This window comes from Nipponia nippon, unplaced genomic scaffold (genome assembly GCF_047370975.1).
Source record: "Nipponia nippon isolate SJK-2023a ecotype South Korea unplaced genomic scaffold, ASM4737097v1 scaffold_32, whole genome shotgun sequence".
Lineage (NCBI taxonomy): Eukaryota > Metazoa > Chordata > Aves > Pelecaniformes > Threskiornithidae > Nipponia > Nipponia nippon.
Window position 1 is genome coordinate 3,957,168 of NW_028262350.1, and position 23,674 is coordinate 3,980,841.

General features: G+C 67.7%; 3 protein-coding genes across 12 annotated transcripts; 1 reads left to right on the forward strand and 2 right to left on the reverse strand.

The window, feature by feature from the left end:
- Positions 1–76: 76 nt before the first annotated feature.
- On the reverse strand, positions 77–6,141 carry SAMD14 (sterile alpha motif domain containing 14). 7 transcript variants are annotated; one of them, XM_087769847.1, is made up of 10 exons: positions 6,000–6,141; positions 5,126–5,177; positions 3,625–3,761; positions 3,209–3,308; positions 3,020–3,107; positions 2,646–2,720; positions 2,417–2,573; positions 1,813–1,926; positions 1,572–1,727; positions 77–907 (listed from the first exon to the last, which is right to left on the reverse strand). In XM_087769847.1, exons 2-10 carry the CDS (start codon positions 5,163–5,165, stop codon positions 752–754), a joined length of 1,023 nt encoding a protein of 340 aa, XP_087625973.1. In that variant the 5' UTR covers positions 5,166–5,177; positions 6,000–6,141; the 3' UTR covers positions 77–751. The 7 variants fall into 7 exon arrangements, with proteins under 7 accessions (XP_087625973.1, XP_087625966.1, XP_087625971.1 ...); XM_087769840.1 differs by having other exon boundaries at positions 3,209–3,467; XM_087769845.1 differs by having other exon boundaries at positions 3,625–3,782.
- Positions 6,142–8,248: 2,107 nt separating this feature from the next.
- PPP1R9B (protein phosphatase 1 regulatory subunit 9B) lies at positions 8,249–17,908 on the reverse strand. 2 transcript variants are annotated; one of them, XM_087769833.1, is made up of 10 exons: positions 16,347–17,908; positions 12,691–12,823; positions 12,445–12,565; positions 12,160–12,264; positions 11,616–11,751; positions 11,315–11,467; positions 11,143–11,196; positions 10,565–10,794; positions 9,649–9,745; positions 8,249–8,381 (listed from the first exon to the last, which is right to left on the reverse strand). In XM_087769833.1, exons 1-10 carry the CDS (start codon positions 17,646–17,648, stop codon positions 8,328–8,330), a joined length of 2,385 nt encoding a protein of 794 aa, XP_087625959.1. In that variant the 5' UTR covers positions 17,649–17,908; the 3' UTR covers positions 8,249–8,327. The 2 variants fall into 2 exon arrangements, 1 of the variants encoding a protein (XP_087625959.1); XR_015707412.1 differs by having other exon boundaries at positions 8,261–8,381; positions 9,176–9,745.
- Positions 17,909–19,744: 1,836 nt separating this feature from the next.
- Positions 19,745–23,674, forward strand: SGCA (sarcoglycan alpha). Of its 3 annotated transcripts, XM_087769837.1 has the most exons (9): positions 19,745–19,818; positions 20,315–20,467; positions 21,001–21,146; positions 21,239–21,311; positions 21,408–21,606; positions 21,712–21,874; positions 21,956–22,161; positions 22,330–22,356; positions 22,980–23,674. In XM_087769837.1, exons 1-9 carry the CDS (start codon positions 19,779–19,781, stop codon positions 23,161–23,163), a joined length of 1,191 nt encoding a protein of 396 aa, XP_087625963.1. In that variant the 5' UTR covers positions 19,745–19,778; the 3' UTR covers positions 23,164–23,674. The 3 variants fall into 3 exon arrangements, with proteins under 3 accessions (XP_087625963.1, XP_087625961.1, XP_087625962.1); XM_087769835.1 differs by having other exon boundaries at positions 21,712–22,161; XM_087769836.1 differs by having other exon boundaries at positions 21,004–21,146; positions 21,712–22,161.

The following is a 23,674-nucleotide window of genomic DNA, read 5'->3' on the forward strand; positions in this document are numbered from 1 at the left end:
CCCCCCTTTGCACCCTTCCCCGTGCCTCAGTTTACCCACCCTGGGGTCGCCTGGGCTTGGGAGGAGGCTGCTGTGTCGCCCCAGCCTGGGCGCAGTCACGGAGTGGCACTTGGGGACACGGGTGGCTCGGGGATGGGGAGCTGGGTCCTGGGGTGGGGGCTGCACTCTGTCCCCCCGCCTCCCATTGCCCCCCCAGCCTGGCACAGGGCTCCCCCCACCCCATCTCGTCCCCCAGCCCCAGCCCAGTAAGGCTCACGCTGGTCACACTGGTTTGCACTGGCCCTCGATACCCTTTTATTTCCTGGGGTGTCCCCGTATTTGGGGCTGGGGGGGGTGTCAGCATTCGTTCCCCACACCCCAACTGGGGCGTGGTGTGCGTGTCCGGGGGGGGTCTGTCCATGCACTGTCCTCGGCCGGTGCCGCGCCGTGCCGGGGGGGTGGGGTGAGGGGGGTGGCTGTGACCCCTCAGGGTGGTGGGGTGATGGGACAGGGGCGGGGGGGTTCCAACGTGTCGTTTGCATCCGGAAAAGGGGCCCATGGGAGGCCCGGACTGTGCCCGTGGGGTGCAAGGGTGCAGGCGGGGAGGGGGCTGCTGGAGGAGGGGGGGGCACGTGCCGCTCCGTGCCCGTCTCAGCCTGGCACCGCCGTCCCTTGGCCACGGCAGCGTGTCCCGTGCCGGAGCTGGGTGCCCCCCGGGTGTCCCGGGGGCTGTGGGTGGGGAGGGGGTGCAGGGGCGCTCCCGGCCCCCACCTTAGCTCCGCCGCTGCTCCTGGTCCCTTTTCTTCTGCTTCTCCCGCTGCTTCTCCGCCTTCTCCTGGGCCTTGCGCTCCTTCTCCACGGCCAGGCTCAGCTCCTTCAGCTTCCGCTTCAGCACCGCGCGGTCCTGCGAGCTGCCCACGCCCAGCGCCTGCCGGCACAGCCGGGCGCTGGCGGCGGGGCCACGGGGACCTCCCCATGGCCTTGGGGCGCCGGCACCCCCCTGCCCTATGGACCAGCTCGTTGGGGTACCCGGAGCCCCCCTGCACTGCCTGTCCTCAGGATCATCCTGCTGAGGTACCTACAGCCCCCATGCACCAGCCCCTTGGGGTACCTAGAACCTCCCATCTGCCTCCTTGACTCATCCGTTGGGATACCTGGAACCTCCCTCCACCTCCTGCCCTGTGGATCAGCCAGTTAGGACAAGAGGTTTTAAGCGCCCCATGATAACTCATTGGGGTACCTAGAACCTACCTGCATCTGCCCCATGGAGCACCCCGTTGGGGTACCTAGAGCCTATTGTTCTATAATGAGCCCATTGGGGTACCTAGAACCCACCCAGACCTCCTGCCCCATGGAGCACCCTGTTGGGGTACCTAGAGCCTGTTATCCTGCGATCAGTCTGTTGGGATACCTGGAACCCTCCCAGAGCTGTTCCATGGAGCACCCTGTTGGGATACCTAGTACCCACCCAGACCTCCTGTCCCATGGAGCACCCCATTGGGGTACCTAGAACCTCTTTCCCTACAACTGAGCCTGTTGGGGTACCTGGATCTCCCTGCACCCCAGCAGAAGAGGTTCCCCCAGCCCCCTACCTTGAGCTTGGCACCGTCGAGGTGCAGCAGCCGTGGACCATCGACGCCGTGGGCCGAGAACTCCTCTACGTACTGCTCCAGGTTGAGGCTCTCCAGCCACTGTCCCACCTGCCGGCACGTCCAGCCTGCAGCCGCACCGGGGGGCTCATCCAGGAACTGGGCGTAGGGTGCCGGGCGTTAATGGGGGGTCCCCACAGCACCTGGGGGGGTACCCCGACCTCGCATCCCCCCTGGGGCTCACCTCATCCGAGGACTGTGACAGGGTGTGGTAGGGGTAGGAGCACTTGGTGGCGGTGGGGCCGGGCAGGCGCGGGCTGGCGCTGGGCGGTGGGGAGTCCTCGCTCAGCGTCGAGTCCTGGGGCAGTGGGAGGGGCGAGGGCAGGGCTGGCCCCGCTGCCCCCACAGCAGCCCCCAGCCCCCTCCCTATAGCCATCCTCCCCATAGGGCTCCGACTCCCTACAGGGCTACCAGACCCCCTGGGGCTTCAATCCCCCCTAAAGCCATCTTGACCCTATGGGGCTTTGATCCCTCTTCCTATAGTTACCCAACCCTATGGGGCTTTGAACCCCCCTCATAGCTACCTTGACTTTATGGGGCTTTGATACCCCCCCCATAGCTACCTTGACTCCATAGACTTTGATACCCTCCCCTATAGCTATCTTGACCCTATGGGGCTTTGTCCCCTGTCCCTATAGCTGGCTTTGACCTCTTCTCCTATAGCTACCTAGCTCATAGGAGCACCAATCTCCTTCTCTATAGCACCCTGGCCCTATAGGGCTCCCGTACCCTCCCCTGTACCCACCCACCCTAGAGGGCCGGGAGCCCCCCCGTTCCCGGGCACTGACCTGGGAGGCGGATTTGGCGGGGCTGAGCCCCTCGTGCCGGGGGGAGCCGGCAGGTGACGCGGAGCCGGGGGAGGCCGAGCCCCTTGCGCCGTCCGAGAACCAGGAGAAGGGCAGGAAGGGTGACCCCGAGGGGCGGCCAGGACCCTCCACCGCCTCCCTGGGGACAGAGCTGCGTTAGGGCCCCGGGGCTGTCCCCACGCAGCCCCCCCTGCCCGGGGGGGTCCCTCACCTGCCGCCCATGGACAGGCGGTTGCTGCCCTTCTCCTTCCGGCTCTTGCTGGAGGAGGCCCGGCGCAGGGTCACCCTGGGTGGGAGAGCACCGGGTTGGTGGGGTGCCCCGATGGCTGTGCTCCCCCATGGCCCCCAGCCCCACCTCCGGCCATCCCGAGACCCCCTCCATCACCTTCAGAGGATCTTCCTCCCTCCGCGCATCCCTCCCTCCCTTCGCGCATCCCTCTCTCCATCCGTCCCTCCGTCTTTCTGTCCCTCCAGGCCTCTCTCCATCTTTCCATTGCACCTCCCTGCGTCCCTCTATCCCCCTCCATCCTCTTTCCATCCCTCCCTGTATCCCCCCTCCGGCTCCCCCCTAGGGCCAGGTCTCACCCCAAATCCAAGAATTTCCTCCGTGTTTTCTTATCGAGCCCCACGGTGGGGCTGGCCGGCTCGGGGGGGCTCATGTCCCGGCTGTCGTCTGCGGGAGGAGAAGGCCAGGGGTGTCACCCACTGCCCCCCACGTGGGTGCCGGGGGGGTGCCAGGGTCCCCAGCCTGGGGGGATCCGGGCGGGGGCTCACCTTCGCTGTGCCGCTGGGGCCGGGCGTCGCGGCGGGCGAAGCCGGGCGAGCTGTCGGAGCTGTGGCAGGACTTGGGCGAGGGGGTGCCCGCCAGCCCCTCCTGGGACGAGGCGTTGGTGAGGGGCCGGTAGCGGCTGAGGGGCGGCGAGGGGGCCAGGGGGTCCCCCAGCGCCCGCCGCACCGCCCCCGCCTCGAAGGAGAACTCGACGCCGTGGGAGAAGGGCGAGGGGGCCGGGGGGCCGCCATCGCCCTCGGCTCCCTGGGGGGCACACGGCATGGGGGGGGGGATGTCAAACCCCTGTAGCCCCCCCCCGGGGTGTCCCCCATCCCCTTCCCTCCCCCCAGCCATGGGGTCCCCCCAAAGCCTCCCCTTGGGTCGGTGGTGCCCCCCGCCCCGCAGCCCCCCCGGGGCTCACCGCCGCCTCGGGCCCCTCGTCGCCCTCGGTGGAGCTGGCGCTGTCTCGCAGGCGGGAGCGGGAGGGCCGGTGCCGGCGGCCCTTGGCTAGGAGCCGGGCTCGGGCCTTCTGCAGGCTGCTGTCCAGGCGCGGCGTCTCTGGAACCACAGCGGTAAAATCTGGGGGTGAAAGAGAGACCGGGGCAGAGAGAGAGAGAGAGACGGACAGACGGACAGGGGGGCCAGGGATGGGCAGAGGTGGATGGGTGGGCAAATGGATGTGGAGAGAGGGATGGGGAGAGGGAGGAGACGGATGGACAAATGGAGAGGCAGGGACAAGGCGATAGGAGGGAGGAATGGTTGGAAGGATGGATGGACAGGTAGGGAGGGAAGATGTGGATGGATGGACAGACAGACAGGTAGGTAAGGAAAAGGAGACGGTGGACAGACGGATGGGTAGGGACAAGGTGGGGATGGAGGGATGGATGGGGACAGGGATGGACAAAAGAGGTAGGGACAAGGAGACGGGAGGCAGGGAGGAGGGATGGAAGTGTGGATGGACAGGTAGGGAGAAGGAAGATACGGATGGATGGACAGACAGATAGGTAAGGAAAAGGAGGCAGGGTGGACAGACGGATGGGTAGGGACAAGGAGAGGGAGGGATGGATGGATAAGGCCAGGTAGAAGAGATGGAGGGACAGATGGACAGTTAGGGACAGGGAGACAGGGATGGAGGGATGGATGGCCGGTAAGGGACAGGGAGAAGGAGATGGGAGAGCATTGCAGGGAGAGGTGGAGACAGTCAGGAGGCGGCCAGCCCGGTGGAGAGGGACAGAGGGACAACAGGGCACGGGGACAGGGTGGGGGAGTCACAGGACGGGCAGGGGATCCCAGCAGAGACGGGAGAAGGAGAGGGGAGCGTTGGGGACGTGGATGGATGGGGCACCCCGGTGGGGTGGGACAGGGGACAGAGGGACAGAGAGAAGTGTTCAAAGAGATGCCCCGGCACGGGGAGAGCAGCAGGGGGGTGTCCCCGAGGACAGGGTGTCCCCGTCACCCGGCGGGGAGGAAGCTTTGCCCAGGGTCTGACCGGGATCACCCCGATGTCCCTGCCCTCCTGCACCCCAACTCCAGCCTGAGGAGTGGCTCTGGGCCATGTCCCCTGCTGTGTCCCCACGTCCATGTCGCCCTCTGCGTGCCCATACCCACGTGCCTGCGTGCCCGGTGTCCCCATGTCCCTGTGTCCCCGTGTCCCCATGCACGTCCCCATCCTCATACCCACGTATCTGTGCCCCACGCATGTCCCCGTGCCACCCTGTCCCCCTGCCCCATATGCATCCTTCTGCAGGTGGCTGCATGCCCCATGCCTGTCCCTGTGTCCCCAAGTACGTGTTGTCCCCAAGCCCAGCTCTGGAGTCCCCCCCCCACCGCTGCAGGCAGGAGGACACCGAGGGCGGGTGGGGACCCACGGGGGCAGCACCCACGGGTGGCTCTGCACCCCATGGGCCCCCCCGGGGACTCACCGAAAACCTCATCTGCGTCCTGCAGTTTGGAGACCGACATGGTGGGACAGGGCTGGGGACAGAGGGGACAGTCAGGGAGGGGGGACCCTGCGCCGGGGGGGGCGAGGGGGAGCGGGGAAGGGAACCCAGACCCTGACGCACCCAGACCCTCTGCGAGTGGGGCTGGGAAGGGTGCGCCCCCCCCAGTGTCGTCCGTCCCCCCCCCAGTGTCCCCAGTGTCCCCACACCCTCAGCCTCAGCACTGGGGGGGGCACAGGGACTCGGGGGGCAGCAGGCCGCAGCACCGGGGCGGGGGGGGCGGCCCCCGGGGGACGGGGGTACCGGGGACCCTTTGCAGGGCAGCCGGGAAGGGGTTACTCCCCCCCCCCGGTGTTCGGGGGTCCCTCGGGGGGGTGGGGGGTCCCTCGAGGGGGCTCCTAAAGCCTCGGCAGCACGGGGGAGGTGGGCGGGGGGGCTGATCTGGGCCCAGGGAGCCGGGGCCGGGCGGGGGGGGCCGTTACCGGGAGGGGACAGCACCGCGGGGGGGGCTGTACCGGGGATGCTGTACCCGGGATGCTGTACCGGGGCCGGGGCTGTACCGGGGGTGGGGCTGTACCCGGGATGCTGTACCCGGGATGCTGTACCGGGGATGCTGTACCGGGGCCGGGGCTGTACCGGGGATGCTGTACCCGGGATGCTGTACCGGGGGTGGGGCTGTACCGGGGCCGGGGCTGTACCCGAGATGCTGTACCGGGGGTGCTGTACCGGGGGTGGGGCTGTACCGGGGCCGGGGCTGTACCCGAGATGCTGTACCGGAGCCGGGGCTGTTCCGGGGCCGCTGTCCGGTGGATGGGGCTGTACCGGGGGTTACGCCCTGGTCCCCCCCCCGACTCACCCGCGCTCCTCGGGCATCCTGGGCGCCTCCCGCCGCCGGGCCGGGCCGAGCCGGGCCGAGGGCGCCGGGGAACCGGGCCGGGCCGGGCTGGCGGAGCGGAGCGGAGCGGAGCGGAGGGCGCTGCGGAGCGGGGCCGCCCCGCCGGGCCGGGGGCCGCGGGGGGGGACAGGAACCCGGAAGCGGCCGGGGGGGCCGGGATCAACCGCCCCGCCCCGCCCCGCCCGGCGCGGCCCGGGCTCGGCCCAGGCCCGGGCTCAGGCTCGGGCTCGGCCCAGGCTCGCCCCAGGCTCAGGCCCGGCTCAGGCTCGGCCCAGGCTCGGCCCAGGCCCGGCTCAGGCCCGGCTCAGGCCCGGCCCGGCCCCGGTGCGCGGCGGCGGTGCTGAACGGACAGCGCCCGCGGGGCGGGGAGAGCTCGGGCACCGGGCGGACGGACGGACACACAGACAGAGACACACACACACACACACACACACGCACACGCACACACTCACAGTCACACTCACACACACTCTGCCTCCCCCAGCCCTCGCATGCCCCGTGGGTGCATTGGCCTCCCAGTGCCCCCCACTCCTCCCAGTGCCCCCATCCTCCCACTGCCCCCATCCTCCCCAGTGCCTCCAATCCTTCCCAGTGCACCCCATCTTTCCCAGTGCCCCCAGTCCTCCCAGTGCCTCCATCCTGCCCACTCCTTCCCAGTGCCCCCATCCTCCCCAGTGCCTCCAATCCTTCCCAGTGCCTCCAGTCCTTCCCAGTGCACCCCATCCTTCCCAGTGCCTCCATCCTGCCCACTCCTTCCCAGTGCCCCCATCCTCCCCAGTGCCTCCAATCCTTCCCAGTGCACCCCATCCTTCCCAGTGCCCCCAGTCCTCCCAGTGCCCCCCATCCTGCCTATTCCTCCCAGTGCCCCCCAGTCCCACCAGTGCCCCCCACTCCTCCCAGTGCCCCCAGTCGGCCCAGCCGGCCGGGAGAAGGAGGCGCGGGCGGAGGCTGAGGCCGTGTTTATGGGGATGGCGGGACGCGAGGACGCTGCATTACAAAACGAGGACCAGTACATACATACGTACATATATATATAGTATATACACCCACAGGTATACGTGTGAGATTAAATAACCCCAGCACCCCCCCGGGGCTCTCGCTCCCCGCCCCCCCCTTAAATACTCCCCCCCCCAAGTGGCTCCAATCCAGTCGGACCCCCCTCCCCGCCCCCCCCGTGTGCCCCCCTCCTCCCCCTCCCAGTATAACCAGCTCTGGCTCCCAGTTGCCCCCACATCCAGTTACTGTCGGAGACTCAGTACTTCGAGGGGGGGGGCAAATAGAAACAAAAACTAAAGGGGTTCCCCCCCGGGCCGAGGGGCTGGGACCCCCCGAGCCGGCTGGGGTTGGCCGGTGGGGGGGCGTCCCAGCCCCAGAGAAATACTGTGATTTATTGGGGTATTTACAGTTGGGGGGGGAGCATCGCCCCCACCCTGGAGGGGGACCCCCGTGTCCCCCCCCGCCTTGCCCAGGGAAGGCGAAAGCCCTGGGCTCGGGGAGGGCAGTGGTGGGTGCTGGGGGGGCACTGGGGGCACCCCCCGGCCGTGCCCCCGCGGTGGGGTGCCAGGCAGCCCCCACATCCCCGGGGGGCCGCGGTGGGGCCGCTGTGCCCCCCCCCCCGTGCCCGCTGCAGGGGTTGGCAAAGGCTGAGGGGGTCCCTCCTGCCCGGTGGTGGTGGCACGGGGGGGACACTGGGGGGGCACTGGGGGGTCCCGGGCACCGAACCCGAGGGGGGCACCTTGCTGTGGGGCCGGGGTCGAGTCCGCAGGGGGGGCCTCAAAAGCAACGGGCCCCCCCGGCCAGTGCTCCAGGAGAGTCCCAAGAGGAGGAGCTGGGGCCGGGGGGGCTTCCAGCGTCCCCCCCCTTTGCTCCCCAGTATGGCTCACATTTGGGGGGGGGGCATTTCTGCCTGCCCCCCCCCCCCCAGCGTCCAACCGGGGTGCCAGCTCTGTGTCCGGAGGGGGGGTCACGTCGGGGGGAGGGTGCTCTTGGGGGGGGGGGGCCTGGGGGGGGCCGTGTCCCCCCCGATCGGTCCATCACGTCACCACGAGACTCACACTGGACACAGACACGAACGCGGGGTGTCCGCCCCCCCAAAAAACCTCCCCTGAGATGCACCCCGCCCCCCCCCCCCGCTGTCTGTGCCCCCGGGGGGGGAGTGGGGGGCACCAGGAGGCCTTGGCGGGGGTCTCGCCTCCTCCCCGGTGGGGAAGGCGTGGGAAGGGGGGGTGGGGACAGGGCTGGGGGGGGAGAGGGGCTCCCCCCCCGAAATCGCTGTGGTTTGAGAGTGGTTTAAGTCGGGTTGGAATTTTTCAAAGTCTGCAGCTTGGCCTCCAGTTCGGAGATCTGAAAAACAGCAAAGGGGAGAGGTCTCAGCGTGGGGGGCGGGGGGGCTTGGGGACGGGTGGGGGGCACGGGGACAGGGGTGAGGACAGGGGGGAGAACATGGGGTACAAACATGTGGCGGGGGGGACAGGGCTGGGGACAGGATAAGGATAAGGGGATGGGGACACGGGGATGGGGACATGAGGATGGGGACACGGGGATGGGGGGCACAGGACATGGGGGTGCTGGGGTGGGGGGAGACACGGGGCTGGGGGGAGGGAGGGGCGGCCAGCGCAGGGGGCTGGCGGGCCAGCGTGGGGCTGGGGGCACAGGGGCGGGCGGGGGGGCTGCAGGCAGGCGGTGGGTGAGTCTGCGGGGCGTCAGGGGGACATTTTGGGGGTGAGGGAGGGCACATGGGGGGGCTCTGCTGGGTGCCAGGGGACCCCCTCCACTGCCCGCCTGCGCCCTGGTGCCCCCCAGCCTGGCGGGTGCCGGCCCCCCCTGCCGCGACCCACAGCAGCCTCCCGGGCGCTGCAGGATCCCGGGGGATCCGGTGACCCCATGGAGGATCTGCTATGACCCAGCACAGCTCTGGCCCCACCCGCTGGGGGGGATCCAGTGTAGCTAGCATGGAATCCAGTGTGATCTGTTGTGGGATCCAGCATGACCAGCATGGGATCCAGCTCCCAACAGAGGATCGAGTGTGACCCCGTGACTTGCGCAGATCTACCAGGAACCACTGCGGGATCCCGCGCAAGCAGCCTGGGATCCAGTGCCCAAGAAGATCTCTTATGATTCATTAAGGGATGTCAGACCCTGAAGCAGGATCCACTGCGACCCAAACCCTAGGCAGATCCACTGCAATCCAGTGTGGGATCCAGTGCCAGGAGGAGGATCAGGCGTGCGCCAGCACCCGAGCAGATCCACTGCGATCCGGTGCAGGGCGCAGTGGCGGGAGCACAATCCGGTGGGAGCCGGCGCCCAAAGCAGATCCACCGCGATCCGGCGTGGGATCCAGCGGCCGGAGCTCAGTCCGGAGGAGAGCCAGCGCCCCATGCAGCTCCGCTACCACCCGGTGTGGGATCCAGCGGCTGGCGCGAGCCGGCGCCCGAGCAGATCTGCTGCGATCCATCCTGGGATCCAGAGGCGACGGGAACCCATGGGCCGCGACGGCGGCGTGGCGGGAGCGGCGTGGCGGAGCGGGACCGGGCGGCGGCGGGGCCAAGGCCGGGGCCAGCCGTGCCCGTGGGGCTCAGGGGCAGCCCGCGTCCCGGCGGCCGGTGCCCACCTTCTCCTGCAGCTTCTCCATCTCCTCCTTGTGCACCGACTCCGACTCCTCCAGCACCCGCCGCTGTGCTGTCTCCTTCTTCAGGAACTCGATCTCCCTGCGGGGGCCAGCGCGTGGGTGCATGTCACCCCCACCCAGCACCGGGGAGACCCGGGGGAGGGGGGGCAGATCAGGGGGACCCCGGGACTCGGGTGTTAGGGAGGGACTGTGCTCAGTGGGGTGGTGGTGCCCAGGGATCTCCCAGGGGATGGTCCATGCCCAAGGACGAGGGGTGCGCAGGAAGGAGTGGGTGCCCCAGGGGTGGGTCAACGTCAAGGAGAAGGTCCCTGCCCAGGGGATGGTCCCTGCCCAGGGATGAGGGATGCCCAGGAAGGAGTGGGTGCCTCAGGGATGGGTCCACGTCAAGGGGAAGGTCCCTGCCCAGGGGATGAGGGGTGCCCAGGAAGGAGTGGGTGCCCCAGGGATGGTTTCGTATCAAGGGGATGGTCCCTGCCCCGGGGGATGAGGGATGCCCAGGAAGGAGGTGGTGCCCCAGGGGTGGGTCCATGTCAAGGAGAAGGTCCCTGCCCAGGGGATGGTCCCTGCCCAGGGGATGAGGGGTGCCCAGGAAGGAGCGGGTGCCCCAGGGACAGGTTTCTACCCAGGGGATGGTCCGTGCCCAGGGAACAGCTCATGCCCAAGGGGTGGTCCATGCCCAAGGGCAAAGGGTGCCCAGGAAGGGGTTGGTGCCCCACAGGTGGATACACACCAAGGGCATGGTCCATGCCCAGGGGATGGTTCATGCCCGATGGCACGGTCTGTGCCCAGACACAAGGGGTGCCCAGGAAGGGGTCGGTGCCCCAGGGATGGGTCCACACCCAAGGGATGCTCTGTGCCCGGGGAAGGATCGGTGCCCAGGGCCCAGCGCTGCCCTCACTTTTGCTGGTACTCCTTGATGAGCCTCTTGGCCTTGCTGTACTTGCGCTCCAGGGTCTGGTACTGGGCCTGCGTCTCCTTGAGGTGCTCGTCCACGGCCTGGCAAAGGTTCTGCGCCTCCATCCAGTACCCCTCCAGCTTCTCCATCCGCTCCTTGTTCTCCTCCACGCTCTGCTCCAGCTGGGCCTTCTCGGCCCGCCAACGTGCCTTCTCCTGCTCCAGGCACTGCAGCTGGGGGACAGCGGGGTCAGGGCACGGCACGGCATGGCACAGCATAGCCAGGGAGCAGGCATGACATGGCATGGCACGGCATGACACCACACAGCACAACACGGCGTGACACCACACGGCACAACACGGTGTGACATAGCATGGCATGGCATAGCCAGGGAGCAGGCATGACGTGGCATGGCGCAGCCATGGCACAGCATGGCACGGCACAGCATGGGGAGGGGTCTGGGGGGGGAGATGTGGGCAGCTAGGAGGGGATGGGGGAGATGGAGATCCAGGGGGGTCTGGGGAGATGGAGGGGGGGTCCCTCCCACCTGCAGGGAGCTGGGGCACCCGGGACCCGCTCACCTTCCTCTTCAGCTGCTGGATCTCGGCCTCGGTGACGGCATGCTTGATCTGGAGCTGCGAGAGGAGCCGGGCGTTCGCATGGAGCGGGCACATCCCCCCACCGCTCCTGGGCGTGCACGCACGCTGCCACATGCGGGCACGCTCCCCTGGCACCCCCCCATCCCCTCCTCACCTCCTTGAATTTGTGCACCAGCTTTTCGGGGTCCATCTCCACAGGGGAGAGCGTGTCCTCGTTCTCAGCCAGCTCGAACACCTCGATGGCCATCTCACCACTGGGGAACATGGGGCTCATCTCCTCCTCCTCGTCTGTGGCGTACTCGCCCGTCTGCGGAGGGCACGGAGTGCCGTTGGCACCTGGTGACCCCCAGCCTGGCACCCCCACCCCATCCCACCTGGGGAAACCGAGTCACCAGCCCTGTACTGGGTGGGGGGACCACGTCCGTCCCCTCCTGGGGTGGTGCGGTCTCTCTCACCTCCTCGTCATCCTCGGTGTACTGGGTGTAGCGCTGCTCGATCATCTCCCGCTGCCACCGCTCCTGTTCCAGCGTCTGCTGGATCAGCTGTGCCACCTCGCTCTGCTCCCCCGGCTTCTCCCGCCCGATGAGGAACCTGTGGAGATGGCGGGGCTCAGCTGGGGATGGGGGTTCTGACCGTCGGGGGTCTGGGGTGGGGGACACCCAGGTGGCACAGCTGGGGGACATCCCTGCTGGAACTGGCAGTGCTCCTGGGGGTGGCAAATTTGGGGGGGATGTTATGGGGCCTGTGGATGAGTTGGGGAGCTGTGGGGATCCTGGGCTGATGTGGGGGTATTTTGGGGGGCAGAGGGCACCGGGATGGCACAGGGCAGGCAGTGGGCATGGGCATTGGGGGAGGCAGAGGTATTTTGGGGCAGGAGGACAGCCCAGCCTGGGAGCTGGGGTGCTCTGGGGACAGGCTATGGGGCAGGGTGCCACAGGGGACCCAGCACGGGCTGTGGGGCTCTCCCAGCCCCCCAAACCCCCCGGCCTCAGGCCCTACCGGACGCGGCCCTTGGTGTTCCTGAGGACAGAGGCGGCGAAGCTCTGCGTCACCCCCACCAGGCTGGTGCCGTCCACCTCCACGATGAGATCGTTCACCTGGATCCTGAGGACAAGGGGACCGTCACAGCGGGGCCACCCCTTGCCCACCTCCCCGGCATCTCCCACTCTGAGGAACATCTGGCACAACTGCCTGCTCCCACACCAGCTCCTCCACCACCACCCAAGCCCATGGGTGTGTGGCAGTGGGGACCCGGGTGGGTGTTTTGGGCCGGGCAGCCCTTACCTGCCATCCCGGTGGGCCGCCCCACCCTCTGTCACCGTCTTGACGAAGATGCCCAGCTTCTCCAGGCCCATGTCAGCCCCCGCACCCATGCCGATGATGCTGATCCCCAGCCCTTCGGAGTCTGCAAAAACAGAGAGCCGTGTCCTGGTGGGGTGGCAGCGGCCACCCAGCACCGATGGAGTCACTTCCAACCCGTCCCCAAGGTGCCGCGGGGGGCCCGGGGTGTGGGACAAGGTGAGGACTCACCTTTCTCCAGCTCCACAGGGAAGAGGTCGAGCCGCTCCACCCTCTTCTCCAGCTCATACTCAGCCGATGCAGCCATGGGGTCGACGTCTTCATTGCGGCGGTCATAGTCTTCGTTGGAGTAAGTGCTGAAGACCTGCCGGGGCAGAGGGAGCTGCTCAGCGAGGCAATGGGGTGGGAAAACACCGCAGCCATCCACCGGCCCGGCACCCACAGACGAGGGGGCATCCTGGGGTGGGGGGAGCCCCGGGCAGGGGCATGGGGGGTGTTACTGAGCCTATGAGACACTGGAGAATCCCCCCCAAAGTCTTGTCATGGAGTGAGGGGGATCTGAGGAAGCACCGAGGGTTTGGGGTGGCCCTGGGAGCAGAGATGGTGCCGTGCCCTGCACCCCACAGGAGGATGGATGGGGGGATGGATGGACAGGGATGGACGAAAGGGTGGATGGATGGAATGGCGGATGGATACATGGATGGATGGACAGACAGATGGAGGAAGGGGGGGAGGGAGGGATGGAAGAATGGATGAATGGGTGGAAGAATGGAAGGCAGGAAGGATGGAAGGAAGGAAGGATGGACAGAAGGACGAAAGGACGGACAGAGGGATGAATGGATGGATGGGTGGACGGATGGATGGATGGATGGATGGATGGGTGGAGAGGTGGAAGAATGGAAGGAAGGAAGGAAGGATGGATGGATAGAAGGATGGATGGGTGGATGGATGGACGGATGGACAGAAGGATGGATGGGTTAATGGGTGGGTGGATGGACGGATGGATAGAAGGGTGGGTGGATGGATGGATGGATGGATGGATGGATGGACGGATGGATGGATGGATGGATGGAAGGAAGGATAAGCGGATGGATGGGTGGATGGATGGGGTGTGCAAGCACTGGCTGCTCTCAGTCACACAGCTTCGGGAGGGCAGAACTGGCTTGGTCCCCCCTGCTCCCCTCACCCCTTCCTCAGGCAGGGGCTCCCCAACTCTCAGCCCACCACCTTCTCCTGGTCCAAACTGCCCTGTGGGCGCGGGCTCTCCCCTTGGGGCAGCCTCACCTCCTCTGCCCTTCCCTGCACCTCACCCCTGCCTGGGCACCTCCGCACGAGCCTGGGCTGCCAGCGCGGAGCCCGGGGACCCAAGCCCACCATCGTGCCTGGGAGAGGTAAATCCCACCATAAGTTTGCGGGTGGTTTATTCCCCTGGGTTTCCACCTGGCAAGTTCAACTTCTGCCTCCATGTGTTTGCCTGGAGGGATGCCTGGGCACAGGGAGCAGCAGGGACTCTGTGGGCCTCGGAGGTCCACAGGTCACCTCCATCCCCAGGTCTCCGTCACCCCCATCCCCAGGTCTCCATCCCCCCTGTGCCCACCTTGCCCCATCAGGCTTCACTTGCAGGGTGCTTGGGCACTGAGGAGGGGTCAGCCTCGGGGCTGGGGCTGCCCCTGTCCTCCTGCGGGTCTGGGGACACAGAGGTCCCCAGCCACCTTCAGTCCCAAGGGAGCAGGGACAGGGATGCCTGGGATTGTCGAGGCCTCATGGCAGCCCCCCGAGGATGGGGAGGGGATCCAAGCAGGGACAGCTGGTTGGAGCGCGATGCTGAAAGGCAAAGGTGGTCGAGGACACGCATGAATGGTCCTCTAAAGTGGTAAATCCCTGGGGACGCTGACCCCTGGCGTGGGGCAGCCCCAAATCCTCCCACGCTGGCTCAGGAGGGGCTGGGGCCACTCCACGCTCACCCCGAGGCTGGGTGTCCCCGTGCCGGGCACCAAGGTGCTCCTGGCCAAGGCCAGACGTGCCACCAGGTTGATGTCCCCGGCCCAGAGCTGGAGGGAATGGGGTGCCACGTCCCTGCACCCCGGGAGGCTGCCAGCACCCCTCCGGGTGCTGAGCCTGGCAGATGTCTCCGGAGGGGCCCTGGCCCAGCAATGCCGCCGGGGCGAGTGGATTAGGGATAACAGCGCAGTGCTAAAGCCTCGCAACAAAGGGTATTAGGGATGAGTGTCAAGGGCCATCGTACAAAGCCCAGTGACACCCAGAGATGGGCAGGACCCACCCGGGTGGCACCCAGGGGTGCCGGGGATGAGCAGGGCAGGGGACGTGCCTCCGTCCCCCTGTCCACACGTGAGCCCCCAGCCGCAGGCACACATCCCGCCTCACCCTGCTGTGCCCCCCACCCCTGTCCCCGGGTCCTGGGGGTTTGGGATGTGCTGGGGGTCTAGAGTGGGTTCCAAGGGAGAAGCAGCCAGAGCCAGCATATGCCCAGGGGAAGGGGCTGGTGGTGTGTGTCCCCATCCTGGGTACAGGGTGCCTGCTTTGGGGCCCTGGGGCTGGGTGGGGGTCCCCAGTGCTCCCGACCCCCACCCCCACAGTGGGTTTGGGGGGCTCAGCATCACCCATGCACCCGGGGTGGCGGGGGGGGGGGGGGGGGAAGCTGGGGCTCTCGGATGCCTGGGTCCCCTCTCCACCTGCCTACGGGACCCCCACCATCACCCTGCAGTGGGACGTGGGTAAAAGCAAGAGGCTGAAGGCAGTGCTGGGGAGGAGCGGAGCACCCCAAAAAGCCCAGCTGCCCATCCATGGAGGCGGGGACACCCTTCCCAGGGCCGGGCTGGCCGGTTCCCATGGGACCGAGACCCTCCCAGCGGCATGCAGCCACCCAGCACACTGCCACCGCTGTCCCCTGCCCGGGCCACGGCTGTCCCCGTCCCCCCGTCCCAGGTGGGGCCACCCACCCGCTCTGACTCAGAGCCAGAATATAGGCCGGGGCTCTAAAAATAACCCAGCTCCGGCACAAAGCAATTGCTTCTCCTCCGGTCGGGGGGATTCGAGGAGGAGAGAGCACCCCGAAATAGCTGCATGGCCCCTTCTCCCCCCCGCCCCATCACTGGGGGAGCATCTGAGTGGGGACCCCAAACCCAGCCAGGGTCTCCGCCAGGGAATGGCAGGGGGCCGGGCGACGATGCTGCCCCCCGCCTGGCCATGCCACCGAGACACTTCCCCTTCCTCCACTTCCCGAAACGGTCCTGGGTGCCAGGCTGGGCCCGTGGCAGAGGCAAATACCCCGCCACCATCACTGCTTCATCCCCGGGGACCCCCGGCTTGGGAGGAGCCCTGGCACCGAGGGAGCCCCAGGGACCAAGGGCAGAGGGTGGCGGTGCAGCCGCCGCACCCAGCACCCCACACCCGGATATTTCGGGCATCCCCACCCAAAATATGGGGGTGGGTCTTGGCCCGTCCCAGGCGTGGCAGTGGGTTGGCACTGGGTGCTGTGCACGGCCCCCCCCCAGCGGGTCCCAGGGCCACCCCTCCCCATCACACCGACCCCAGGGTGGCCCCTCGCTGGTGGGGGGGGGCCAGGCCGTACCAAGGCAGGGCCCTTCGTTAGCGGGTTCGTTAGCCAGGCTCAGGCGGCCGCGCTCCTTCCCCCAGTGAAAAGGCATGGCCAAGCAGGATGCCATGCCCCATGGCTGGGGGGGTAGGGGGGCACAGACCCCCACCCCACATGCCTGTCCCCGGCACCAGCCCCCCCCAGAGGGGTGGTTTTGGGGGGTCACGCTCCCCACCCTGGGCTGCCCCTCAGCCTGGGGTACCCCCCATCCCCAGTGCTGCCCACCCCGGGGCTCCCCCCAGCTGCCCCCCACCATCCCCGGCGGTCTCACCTGGATGGGGGCCGTGCTGAACTGGATCTTGCGGTTGGGGACGGGCTCCTCTTCTTCGGACAGCCCGGGAATCTCCACGCAACCCGACTCGGGCTCATACAGCCCTTCGGCCTCCTCCTCCTCCTCCAGCCCGCTGCCCCCCGAGTCCTCCCCGAGCCCGCTGTAGGCACTTATGTCCACCAGGTCCGCCTCAGAGAAGTCCTCCTTCTTGGCCTCCTCGTAGGCATCGCCCTCCTCTGCCCGCTCGCCCTTGACGCCCTCGACGCCCTCCTCGCCCGCAGCCGCCCCCGAGCCCCCTTCCAGCCGGGGGGCAGCAGGCACCGGACCCTCGTCCCCCTTGGCCGGTTGGGGCGCAGGCACCGGTTCACCCGTCGCCGTCGCCTCCTCTTCCTCCTCCTCCTCGGCCTCGCCGCTCTCCTCCACCTCCACCGGCTTGATCTTGCAGACCTCCTGCACCCGCGGGGCGGCTGTCTCCTTCTCCGCCGGCCGGGTAGTCTTCCCCGCTGTCTTCTCCTCTTCTGGTGGCCGGGCACGGGCCGGGGCAGCATGGCCATCACCCGACCGTCCAGCCTCGGGGCTCGGCAAGAACACCCGAGGTCGCTTGCCCACCACCTTGGCATTGAGCGGTCCTCCCGCTCGCCCTGGCGCCTTATGGAGGTTGTTACGGAGGTCGGCCTTCTCAAAGACAGCACTGAGCTGGCTGACGGTGGGCGAGACAGCTTCGGTGTCCAGCTTGTCCAAGGATTCGGTGCTGCCATTGAACCTCACCACCACGTCCAGCTTACGGTCCTGGAAACCGGCTCGTTCCTTACGTAGCAAGAGCTTGGTGGTGGTGGCCTTCTCCTGCGGGCTCCTCTCGAAGATCTTACGGGTCTCCTGCAGCTTGGAGAAGGGTTTGTCAGGCTTGGAGTCGAAGCGGCTGACCCTCTCCGAGACACTGGTGCCCAGCTTGAGGAGGTTGCCCTGGTCCATGCTATCGCTGAGGCTACCAGCCCGGGGCAAGGAGAGACGGACAGGCTTCTCCTTGGCCTTGGCCAGGTCGCAGGTGCCCTCGGGGCCGGGCGCCGTCCCCATCTGCAGGAACATGTTCTTGATACGGTGAACATTGGAGCCATACTTCTTACCCCGGCTTTTCTTGCCATCTTCGCCATCGGCCTCCTTTGTGGGTGCCAGGGCCTGGATGGTGGCCTCGTAGGCATTACGGTGGGGGGACGCGCTCCGGAGACCCCCGCCGCCCGTCGCCCCGCCGGAGGGGGACCCCCCACCGGCGGCCGCCCCGCCGCCTGCCTCCGTCCTCAACATGCTGCCACCGGGCTGCCGCGCCGCATCGCCCGCCGCCGCTGCCACCACCGCCGCCGCCGCCGCCGCTTCCCCCGGTCGCGCCGCGGCCCCTCGCCGGCTACAGCGGCATGGGGAGGGGGATGCCGCCCGGGGGGGGCCGCCGCCAGCACACCTGCACCGGCCCACGGGGGGCTGCGGGGCCCGGTCAGGCCATGTCCATCCCGGGGGGCCCCCTCCACCCCGGCCCTCCTTCCTTCCTCCCTTCTCCTCCTCTTCCCCTTTCTCTGTGGCTGGTGATGGAGCCGCTGCTGCCTGCGATCTGCCCGCCCCGCTGCCCGCAGAGCCCTCTGGGTCTTAGCGGCGCGCTCGCTCTTCCTCTTCCTCGCCGCTGTGCTTGGGCCTCACCGCCACCGCCGCCTCGGCTCGGCCACGGGGACCCCCTGAGACCCCCACTTGCCACCGAGATGCCCCACGGTCCCCTCCCCACACCCGCACGGGGGTCCCCTCCCTGTGGCATGTCCCCCCCCAGCATCCGTGCTATGCCGTGCCTGTCCCCCAGCTTGTCCTGTGTTGCCACCCCCCAGCTCTGTCCCCATGTCCCCCTCCAGCTCTGTCCCCCACCATGCCTGTCTGCTTCTGCCCCTGTCCCCCCAGTTTTGTCCCCGTGGTCCCCAGGCTGGTTCCTGTGTCCCCTCAGTCCTGTCCCTGTACCCCCCAGTTTTGCACCCACCTCCCCAGGATCTGCCCCTACATCCCCCCATGCTGTTCCCATATCCCCATAAATTTTGTACCTGTGTCCCCCCATCCCATCCCCATATCTCCCCGAGTTTGTACCCGTGTCCCCCCATCCTGTCCCCGTATCCCCCCATTCAGTCCCCATACCCCCCCAAGTTTGTACCCACATCCCCCCATCCCATCCCCGTGTTCCCCAGAGTTTGTACCCACGTCCCCCCATCCCGTCCCTGCGCCCCTCCCGGGTCTGTCCCCATGTCCCCCTGCTCCTCTCCCTGCGTCCCCTCAGTTTTGTCCCCACATCCTTCTGCTCCCATCCCTTGGGACCTCCACATGCCCGTGCCCAAAGCCCCCCATCTCGAGGTGTCCCATGGTGTCCCCACAGGGCCCCTATTTATTTTCTGTCCCCATAAACCCATCCCCAGGGCGCAGCACGTACCCCCTGACGCCTCCACTCAGGGGTGGCTGGAGGGGAAACTGAGGCAGGGAGGCCCTGGGGCAGGGGGCCACAGTGCTGCTCCCCTGCCTTCCTGCACGCTGCCAGGTGACATTTTGGGGGGTTATTGGGGGTTTGCTGCCTTCCCAGCAGGTACCGGGGGGGCCAGGGCCAAGAGCTTGGGGCCGTGCTGGGGGTCCCTGCTGTGAGAGGAGCAGCCCAGGGGGCTGGGAGATAGGGTGGGGGGCACGCCTGCTCCCCCAGCCCAGGGAGCGTGCGGGCTCCAGGACCCTGCAGATGCCCCACGTCTCCCAACGCAGCCTCCCGGCCCTTTGTGCGTTACGCGGCGTGACGAGGCGTGACGTGACGTGACGCGGCACGACGTCCCCGCCACGGCCACCCCCTTCCCCTTCCGCCGCCGCCATCTCCCCCCCCCGAACCCCACCGCAAGGCCTGGCCCCCCGCCACCGCCAGCCTCCAGTATCCCAGTGCCCTCCGCTTCATCCTGCCAAGGGATGCCGTCCCTCCACACCCCTGTGCGCGCACATGCGTGTGCACACGCGTGCTCCCCTCCGGATGCCACACAAGGGCACATGCGGGGGGGGGGGGGGGGGGGGAGCGGTGCTGGCAGGCTGCCTGCCACACCGGTGGCAGGGGTCAGCTGTCCCCAAGTGTCCCCCCACCCTGCTGTGCCCCGTCCCATGCCCCAGATGCCATCCCACCACCCATGAGTGGGGACACCAGGACAAGCCCACCCAGGGGACACCCCACCGGACCCCCCTGGGGGCACGGGAGCCCCTCGGCAGCCCCGCTCCTCCCCGCCTGCCAGAGGGGCTCCGTGCCACAGGGCCTTGGTGGCAGGAGGTGGCCGTGACGGGGTGTCCCTGGTGGGACCCCCCCAGGCGGGCCCCCCCGGCCAGGCCAGCCCCGCTGCCTCCGTCAATCAGCCCTGGCCCCGATCCCGATCCCGGCTGGTGGCGAAGATGGAGGCCCCCGAACTGCTCTGGGTCTGGGTGTTGGCAGGCGAGTGGCAGCCCCGTCACCCCCCGGGGGGGGACACGGCGGGGCTGGGGGTACCCCCAGTGGGGAGGGGATGGGGGGGACCCCCAGAGCGGTGTGGGGACAGGGAGTGCTGGCGGGAGGGGACGGGGGGGAACATGGCTGCGACGTGACCGAGCTAAATAAAGCCATCCTGTCCCTGGTGCCAGCTGGGTTTGGGATGGGGGGGACCAAGTGGGACCTCTCCGTGAGGGGTCCAGGGCAAGGGAAGGTGCTGTCCCCATCCCCATCTTTGTCCCCATCCCCGTCCCTGTCCCCATGCCCACCGTCTCCTAAATATAGCCCACCCCGTTGTCCCAGGACGCCTGGTGCCACAGGGACATGTTTCTGCCCCAGCTGGGTGTCCTGGGGGGGCTGTGGGCACCCGTGGGTCATCCTGGGGTCTCTGGGCAATGGGGAAACTGAGGCAGGGAGGACCTGTGGTCCCCAGCCCCAGCTCTAGCCCCCTGCCTGGCTGCAGCCGTAGCACTGGAGGGGTCCTGGGCCACTCTCCCCGACCACCGTGTCCTCCCCGACCACCCTGTCTCCTCCGAGACCGGAGCCATCTTCATCCACGAGCTGGAGCGGGAGCTGTTCCAGGAGGCCTTCCTCACCGGGCACGAGGATGATGGCGGTGAGGGCCAGGCCAAGGGCAGTGGGGACGAGGGGGTGTCCTGCAGTGCCTGGGGCGGGAGGGGGTCTGGGGCTGTTAATGGGGGCACCGGCTCCCCACCAGGCATGACCCCAGCTGGGCCATCTGTCTGTCCCTCCCTCCATCCTTCCATCCCTTTATCCATCCAGTCCTGTGCACCTCCATCCATTCTTCCATCCATCCCATCCTCCATCCATCCTGCCCTCCATCCCCCACCACCCCTCCACCCATTTGGGGACACCTGAGCATCACCCCATCATGCTGCTAAACCCACCCGGGAGCAGCATCCCTTCATCCCCCACCACTGAGGGCTGGGGGTCACCTCCGTTTGGGGTCATTCACCTCAAAAAGGGGATCAGGACCCTCCTGGGGCACAGCTGGCGCAGGGACCAGTCATGCTTCCTTGGTGGGACCAGTTGGATGGTGAAGGGATTGCAGGGCAGGGGTCTGCCTGGTGGCATACGTGTCCCCATGTCTGTGTCTGTCCCCACCCATCCGTGCGTCCCGGCACCCAGCAGCCACCCCCATCACCTTCCAAGCCCACCTCCGGAACCACCCCGACCTGCCACGGTGGCTGCGGTACATCCAGCGTGACCCCCGCCAGCCGGGCTACCTCTACGGTTGCCCCACAGCTGCCGAGGTGGGCACCCACGCCATCGAGGTAGGTGCCTGCCCCCACGGCCCCGTGCCAGGGGTGACACGGGGGGCGGCAGGTGGAGCTGGCATCTTCGGGGGTCTCTCCTTGGCTTGCAGGTGCTGGCATACAACCGGCACACCTACGAGACGGTGGCACAACGGCTCATCATCACCGTCATCCCTGCTCCAGGTAAGGGCTGTGCACCCCCAAATCGCACCGGGCTGTCCCAGAGCCCCCCCGGGTCGGGCGTGGGGTGTCCCCACAGATGCCACATATCCCCCACAGATGGGGAGCCGCCATACCAGGGCGAGTTCCTGGTGGGGAACAGGAACGTGGAGGAGCTGCTGCCGGAGGCTGCGCAGGAGATGTTCCTCCAGGCCACGGCCGGTGTCTGGGAGCAGGACGACCTCCATGTCATCAACATTACCTCCGCTCTGGACCGGGGCGGCCGCGTCCCGCTGCCCATTGAGGGGCGCAAGGAGGGGTACGGGTAGACCTGGGGGGTGCTGGGGTTGCTCCTGGGCAGACCCCCAGCTTCGTGTGTAGGTTTTGGGGGGCCGCCTCCAGTCGGTCCCCCCCACCCTGCCAGGGTGTACGTGAAGGTGGGCTCCAGCGGTGCCTTCTCGCCGTGCCTGGCGTCGGCCGCCTCGCCGCAGAGCCGCTTCCGCTGCAGCCTGGGCCAGCAGCCCCTCGCCTCCTGCTACGACACCTTCGCCCCCCACTTCTCCATTCGCTGGTGCAACCTCACCCTGGTGAGACCCACGTCACCCCCCACCCCATGCAACGACCCCCGTGGGGACCCTCCACCCCCTCTAACCATCCCCCCATTGCAGCTGCAGGTCTGGCCCAGCCCCACATCGCCAGGGCTGGCGTGGGGTTCCGGGGTGCTGGAGGAGGGTGGGGATTTCCAACCCCCCACCGAGGTGCCCCCCCGGGACCTGCTGCCCGGGTACCTGGTGACGCTGCTGGTGCCGCTGGCGGTGGCCGCGCTGCTCTGCCTGCTCCTGGGCCACCTCATGTGCTGCCGCAGGGAGGGAGTGTGAGTCAGGGGGGCACGCTCAGGGTGGGGGTCCCCCCACCCCAACCAGGGCATGGGCACCCCAGGCTGGGTGACCCTTCCCCAGCCGTCATGGCCCCATGACAACCTGGGGGTGGTGAGAGCCCTTCTCACAATCATTTTTTTCCCCCTTTTTCCTCCATATTTTAGGCAAAAACGGGACTTGGAGACGTCTGAGTAAGTCCCTGCGCCCGGGCTGAGCCATGCGGGTGCTGGGGGGCTGCTTTGCGGGGGGCTTCGTCATGGCCAAGCACAGGGAGGGCCAGCAGGGATGGGGACGGGGAGGAGAGGGGGACGGGGAGCGGTCGGCGCTCTGGGGGATGTCATGGACGTGGTGGAGCCTAAAGATCTCCCCATCCCGAAGGGGCCCCCCAGCCCCCCTCCTCCACTCCCCACGCCTCGGCGCCCCCAATAACCCCCCACAGACGCGGGCTGGAGCACAAGAGCTGGTTTACTTCTCCAACAGCCTCGGCTGGACTCAACACCAGCAAGGAGGATCCCAACGATGGGGTGCAGACCCCAATGATGGGTGGGCAGACCCCAATGATGTGGGTGGAGAACCCCAGTGATGGAGGGCAGACCCCCAATGATGGGGAACAGACCCCCAGTGATGGGGGACAGACCCCAGTGATGGGTAGGCAGACCCCCAATGATGGAGGGCAGACCCCAGTGATGGAGGGCAGACCCCAATGATGGGGGATAAGCCCTAATAATGGGGGGACAGACCCCCCCCAAGCCCCTGCCCAAAGGGATGAGGGTGGGAACGCGGGGTGCAGCACCCAGTTGTCCTTCCCCCTCAGCATCCAGCTGGTCCACCACACCACCATCCACGGTGACACAGAGGAGCTGAGGCACATGGCCAGCAGCCGGGATGTCCCACGGCCCCTTTCCACCCTTCCCATGTTCAACGTCCGCACGGGTCAACGCATCAACCCCATGCCCGGTCCCTCGGATGGTGCCCGTGTCCCCCTCCTCCCGCAGTGAGCCGGGGCGGTGGGTACCCAGGTCACACCAGGATGGAGGACAATCCCAGGGATGGGGATGGACGAAGGGGTGTCGTGATGTTTTTGGGGACCCTTTGGCAGGGGACAAAAGCCCGGCAGCGGGCAGAGCCCAGCTGGATGGGTGGTCGCCCGTCCGGCTGGGTTCTGCCCGCTGCCGGGCTATTGCCTGGAGGATTTTGGGGGGCTACCAGTACTTGGAGGGGGTCTTCAGCATCCATGTGCATCAGTGGGGCAATAGAGGACACCTGCATCCTATTCCCTTCCCCTCCAACCTCATCTGTCCCACCTGGCCCGATGAAACCCTTAAATAAGAGCTGTGGGAGCATTATAACCCCTTTTTGGGGGGGAATAAGCTGTTTTCCTCCTGTTTTCCAGGTAATGTGGGTGGCAGTGTTGCTGTCACCTTCCCCAGGGGTGACCCTGCCGAGGTCCTTGCTGTGGGATGGGGGCTGGGGTGGGTTTGGGCTGATAAAGTTGTTGTTTAGCGATGA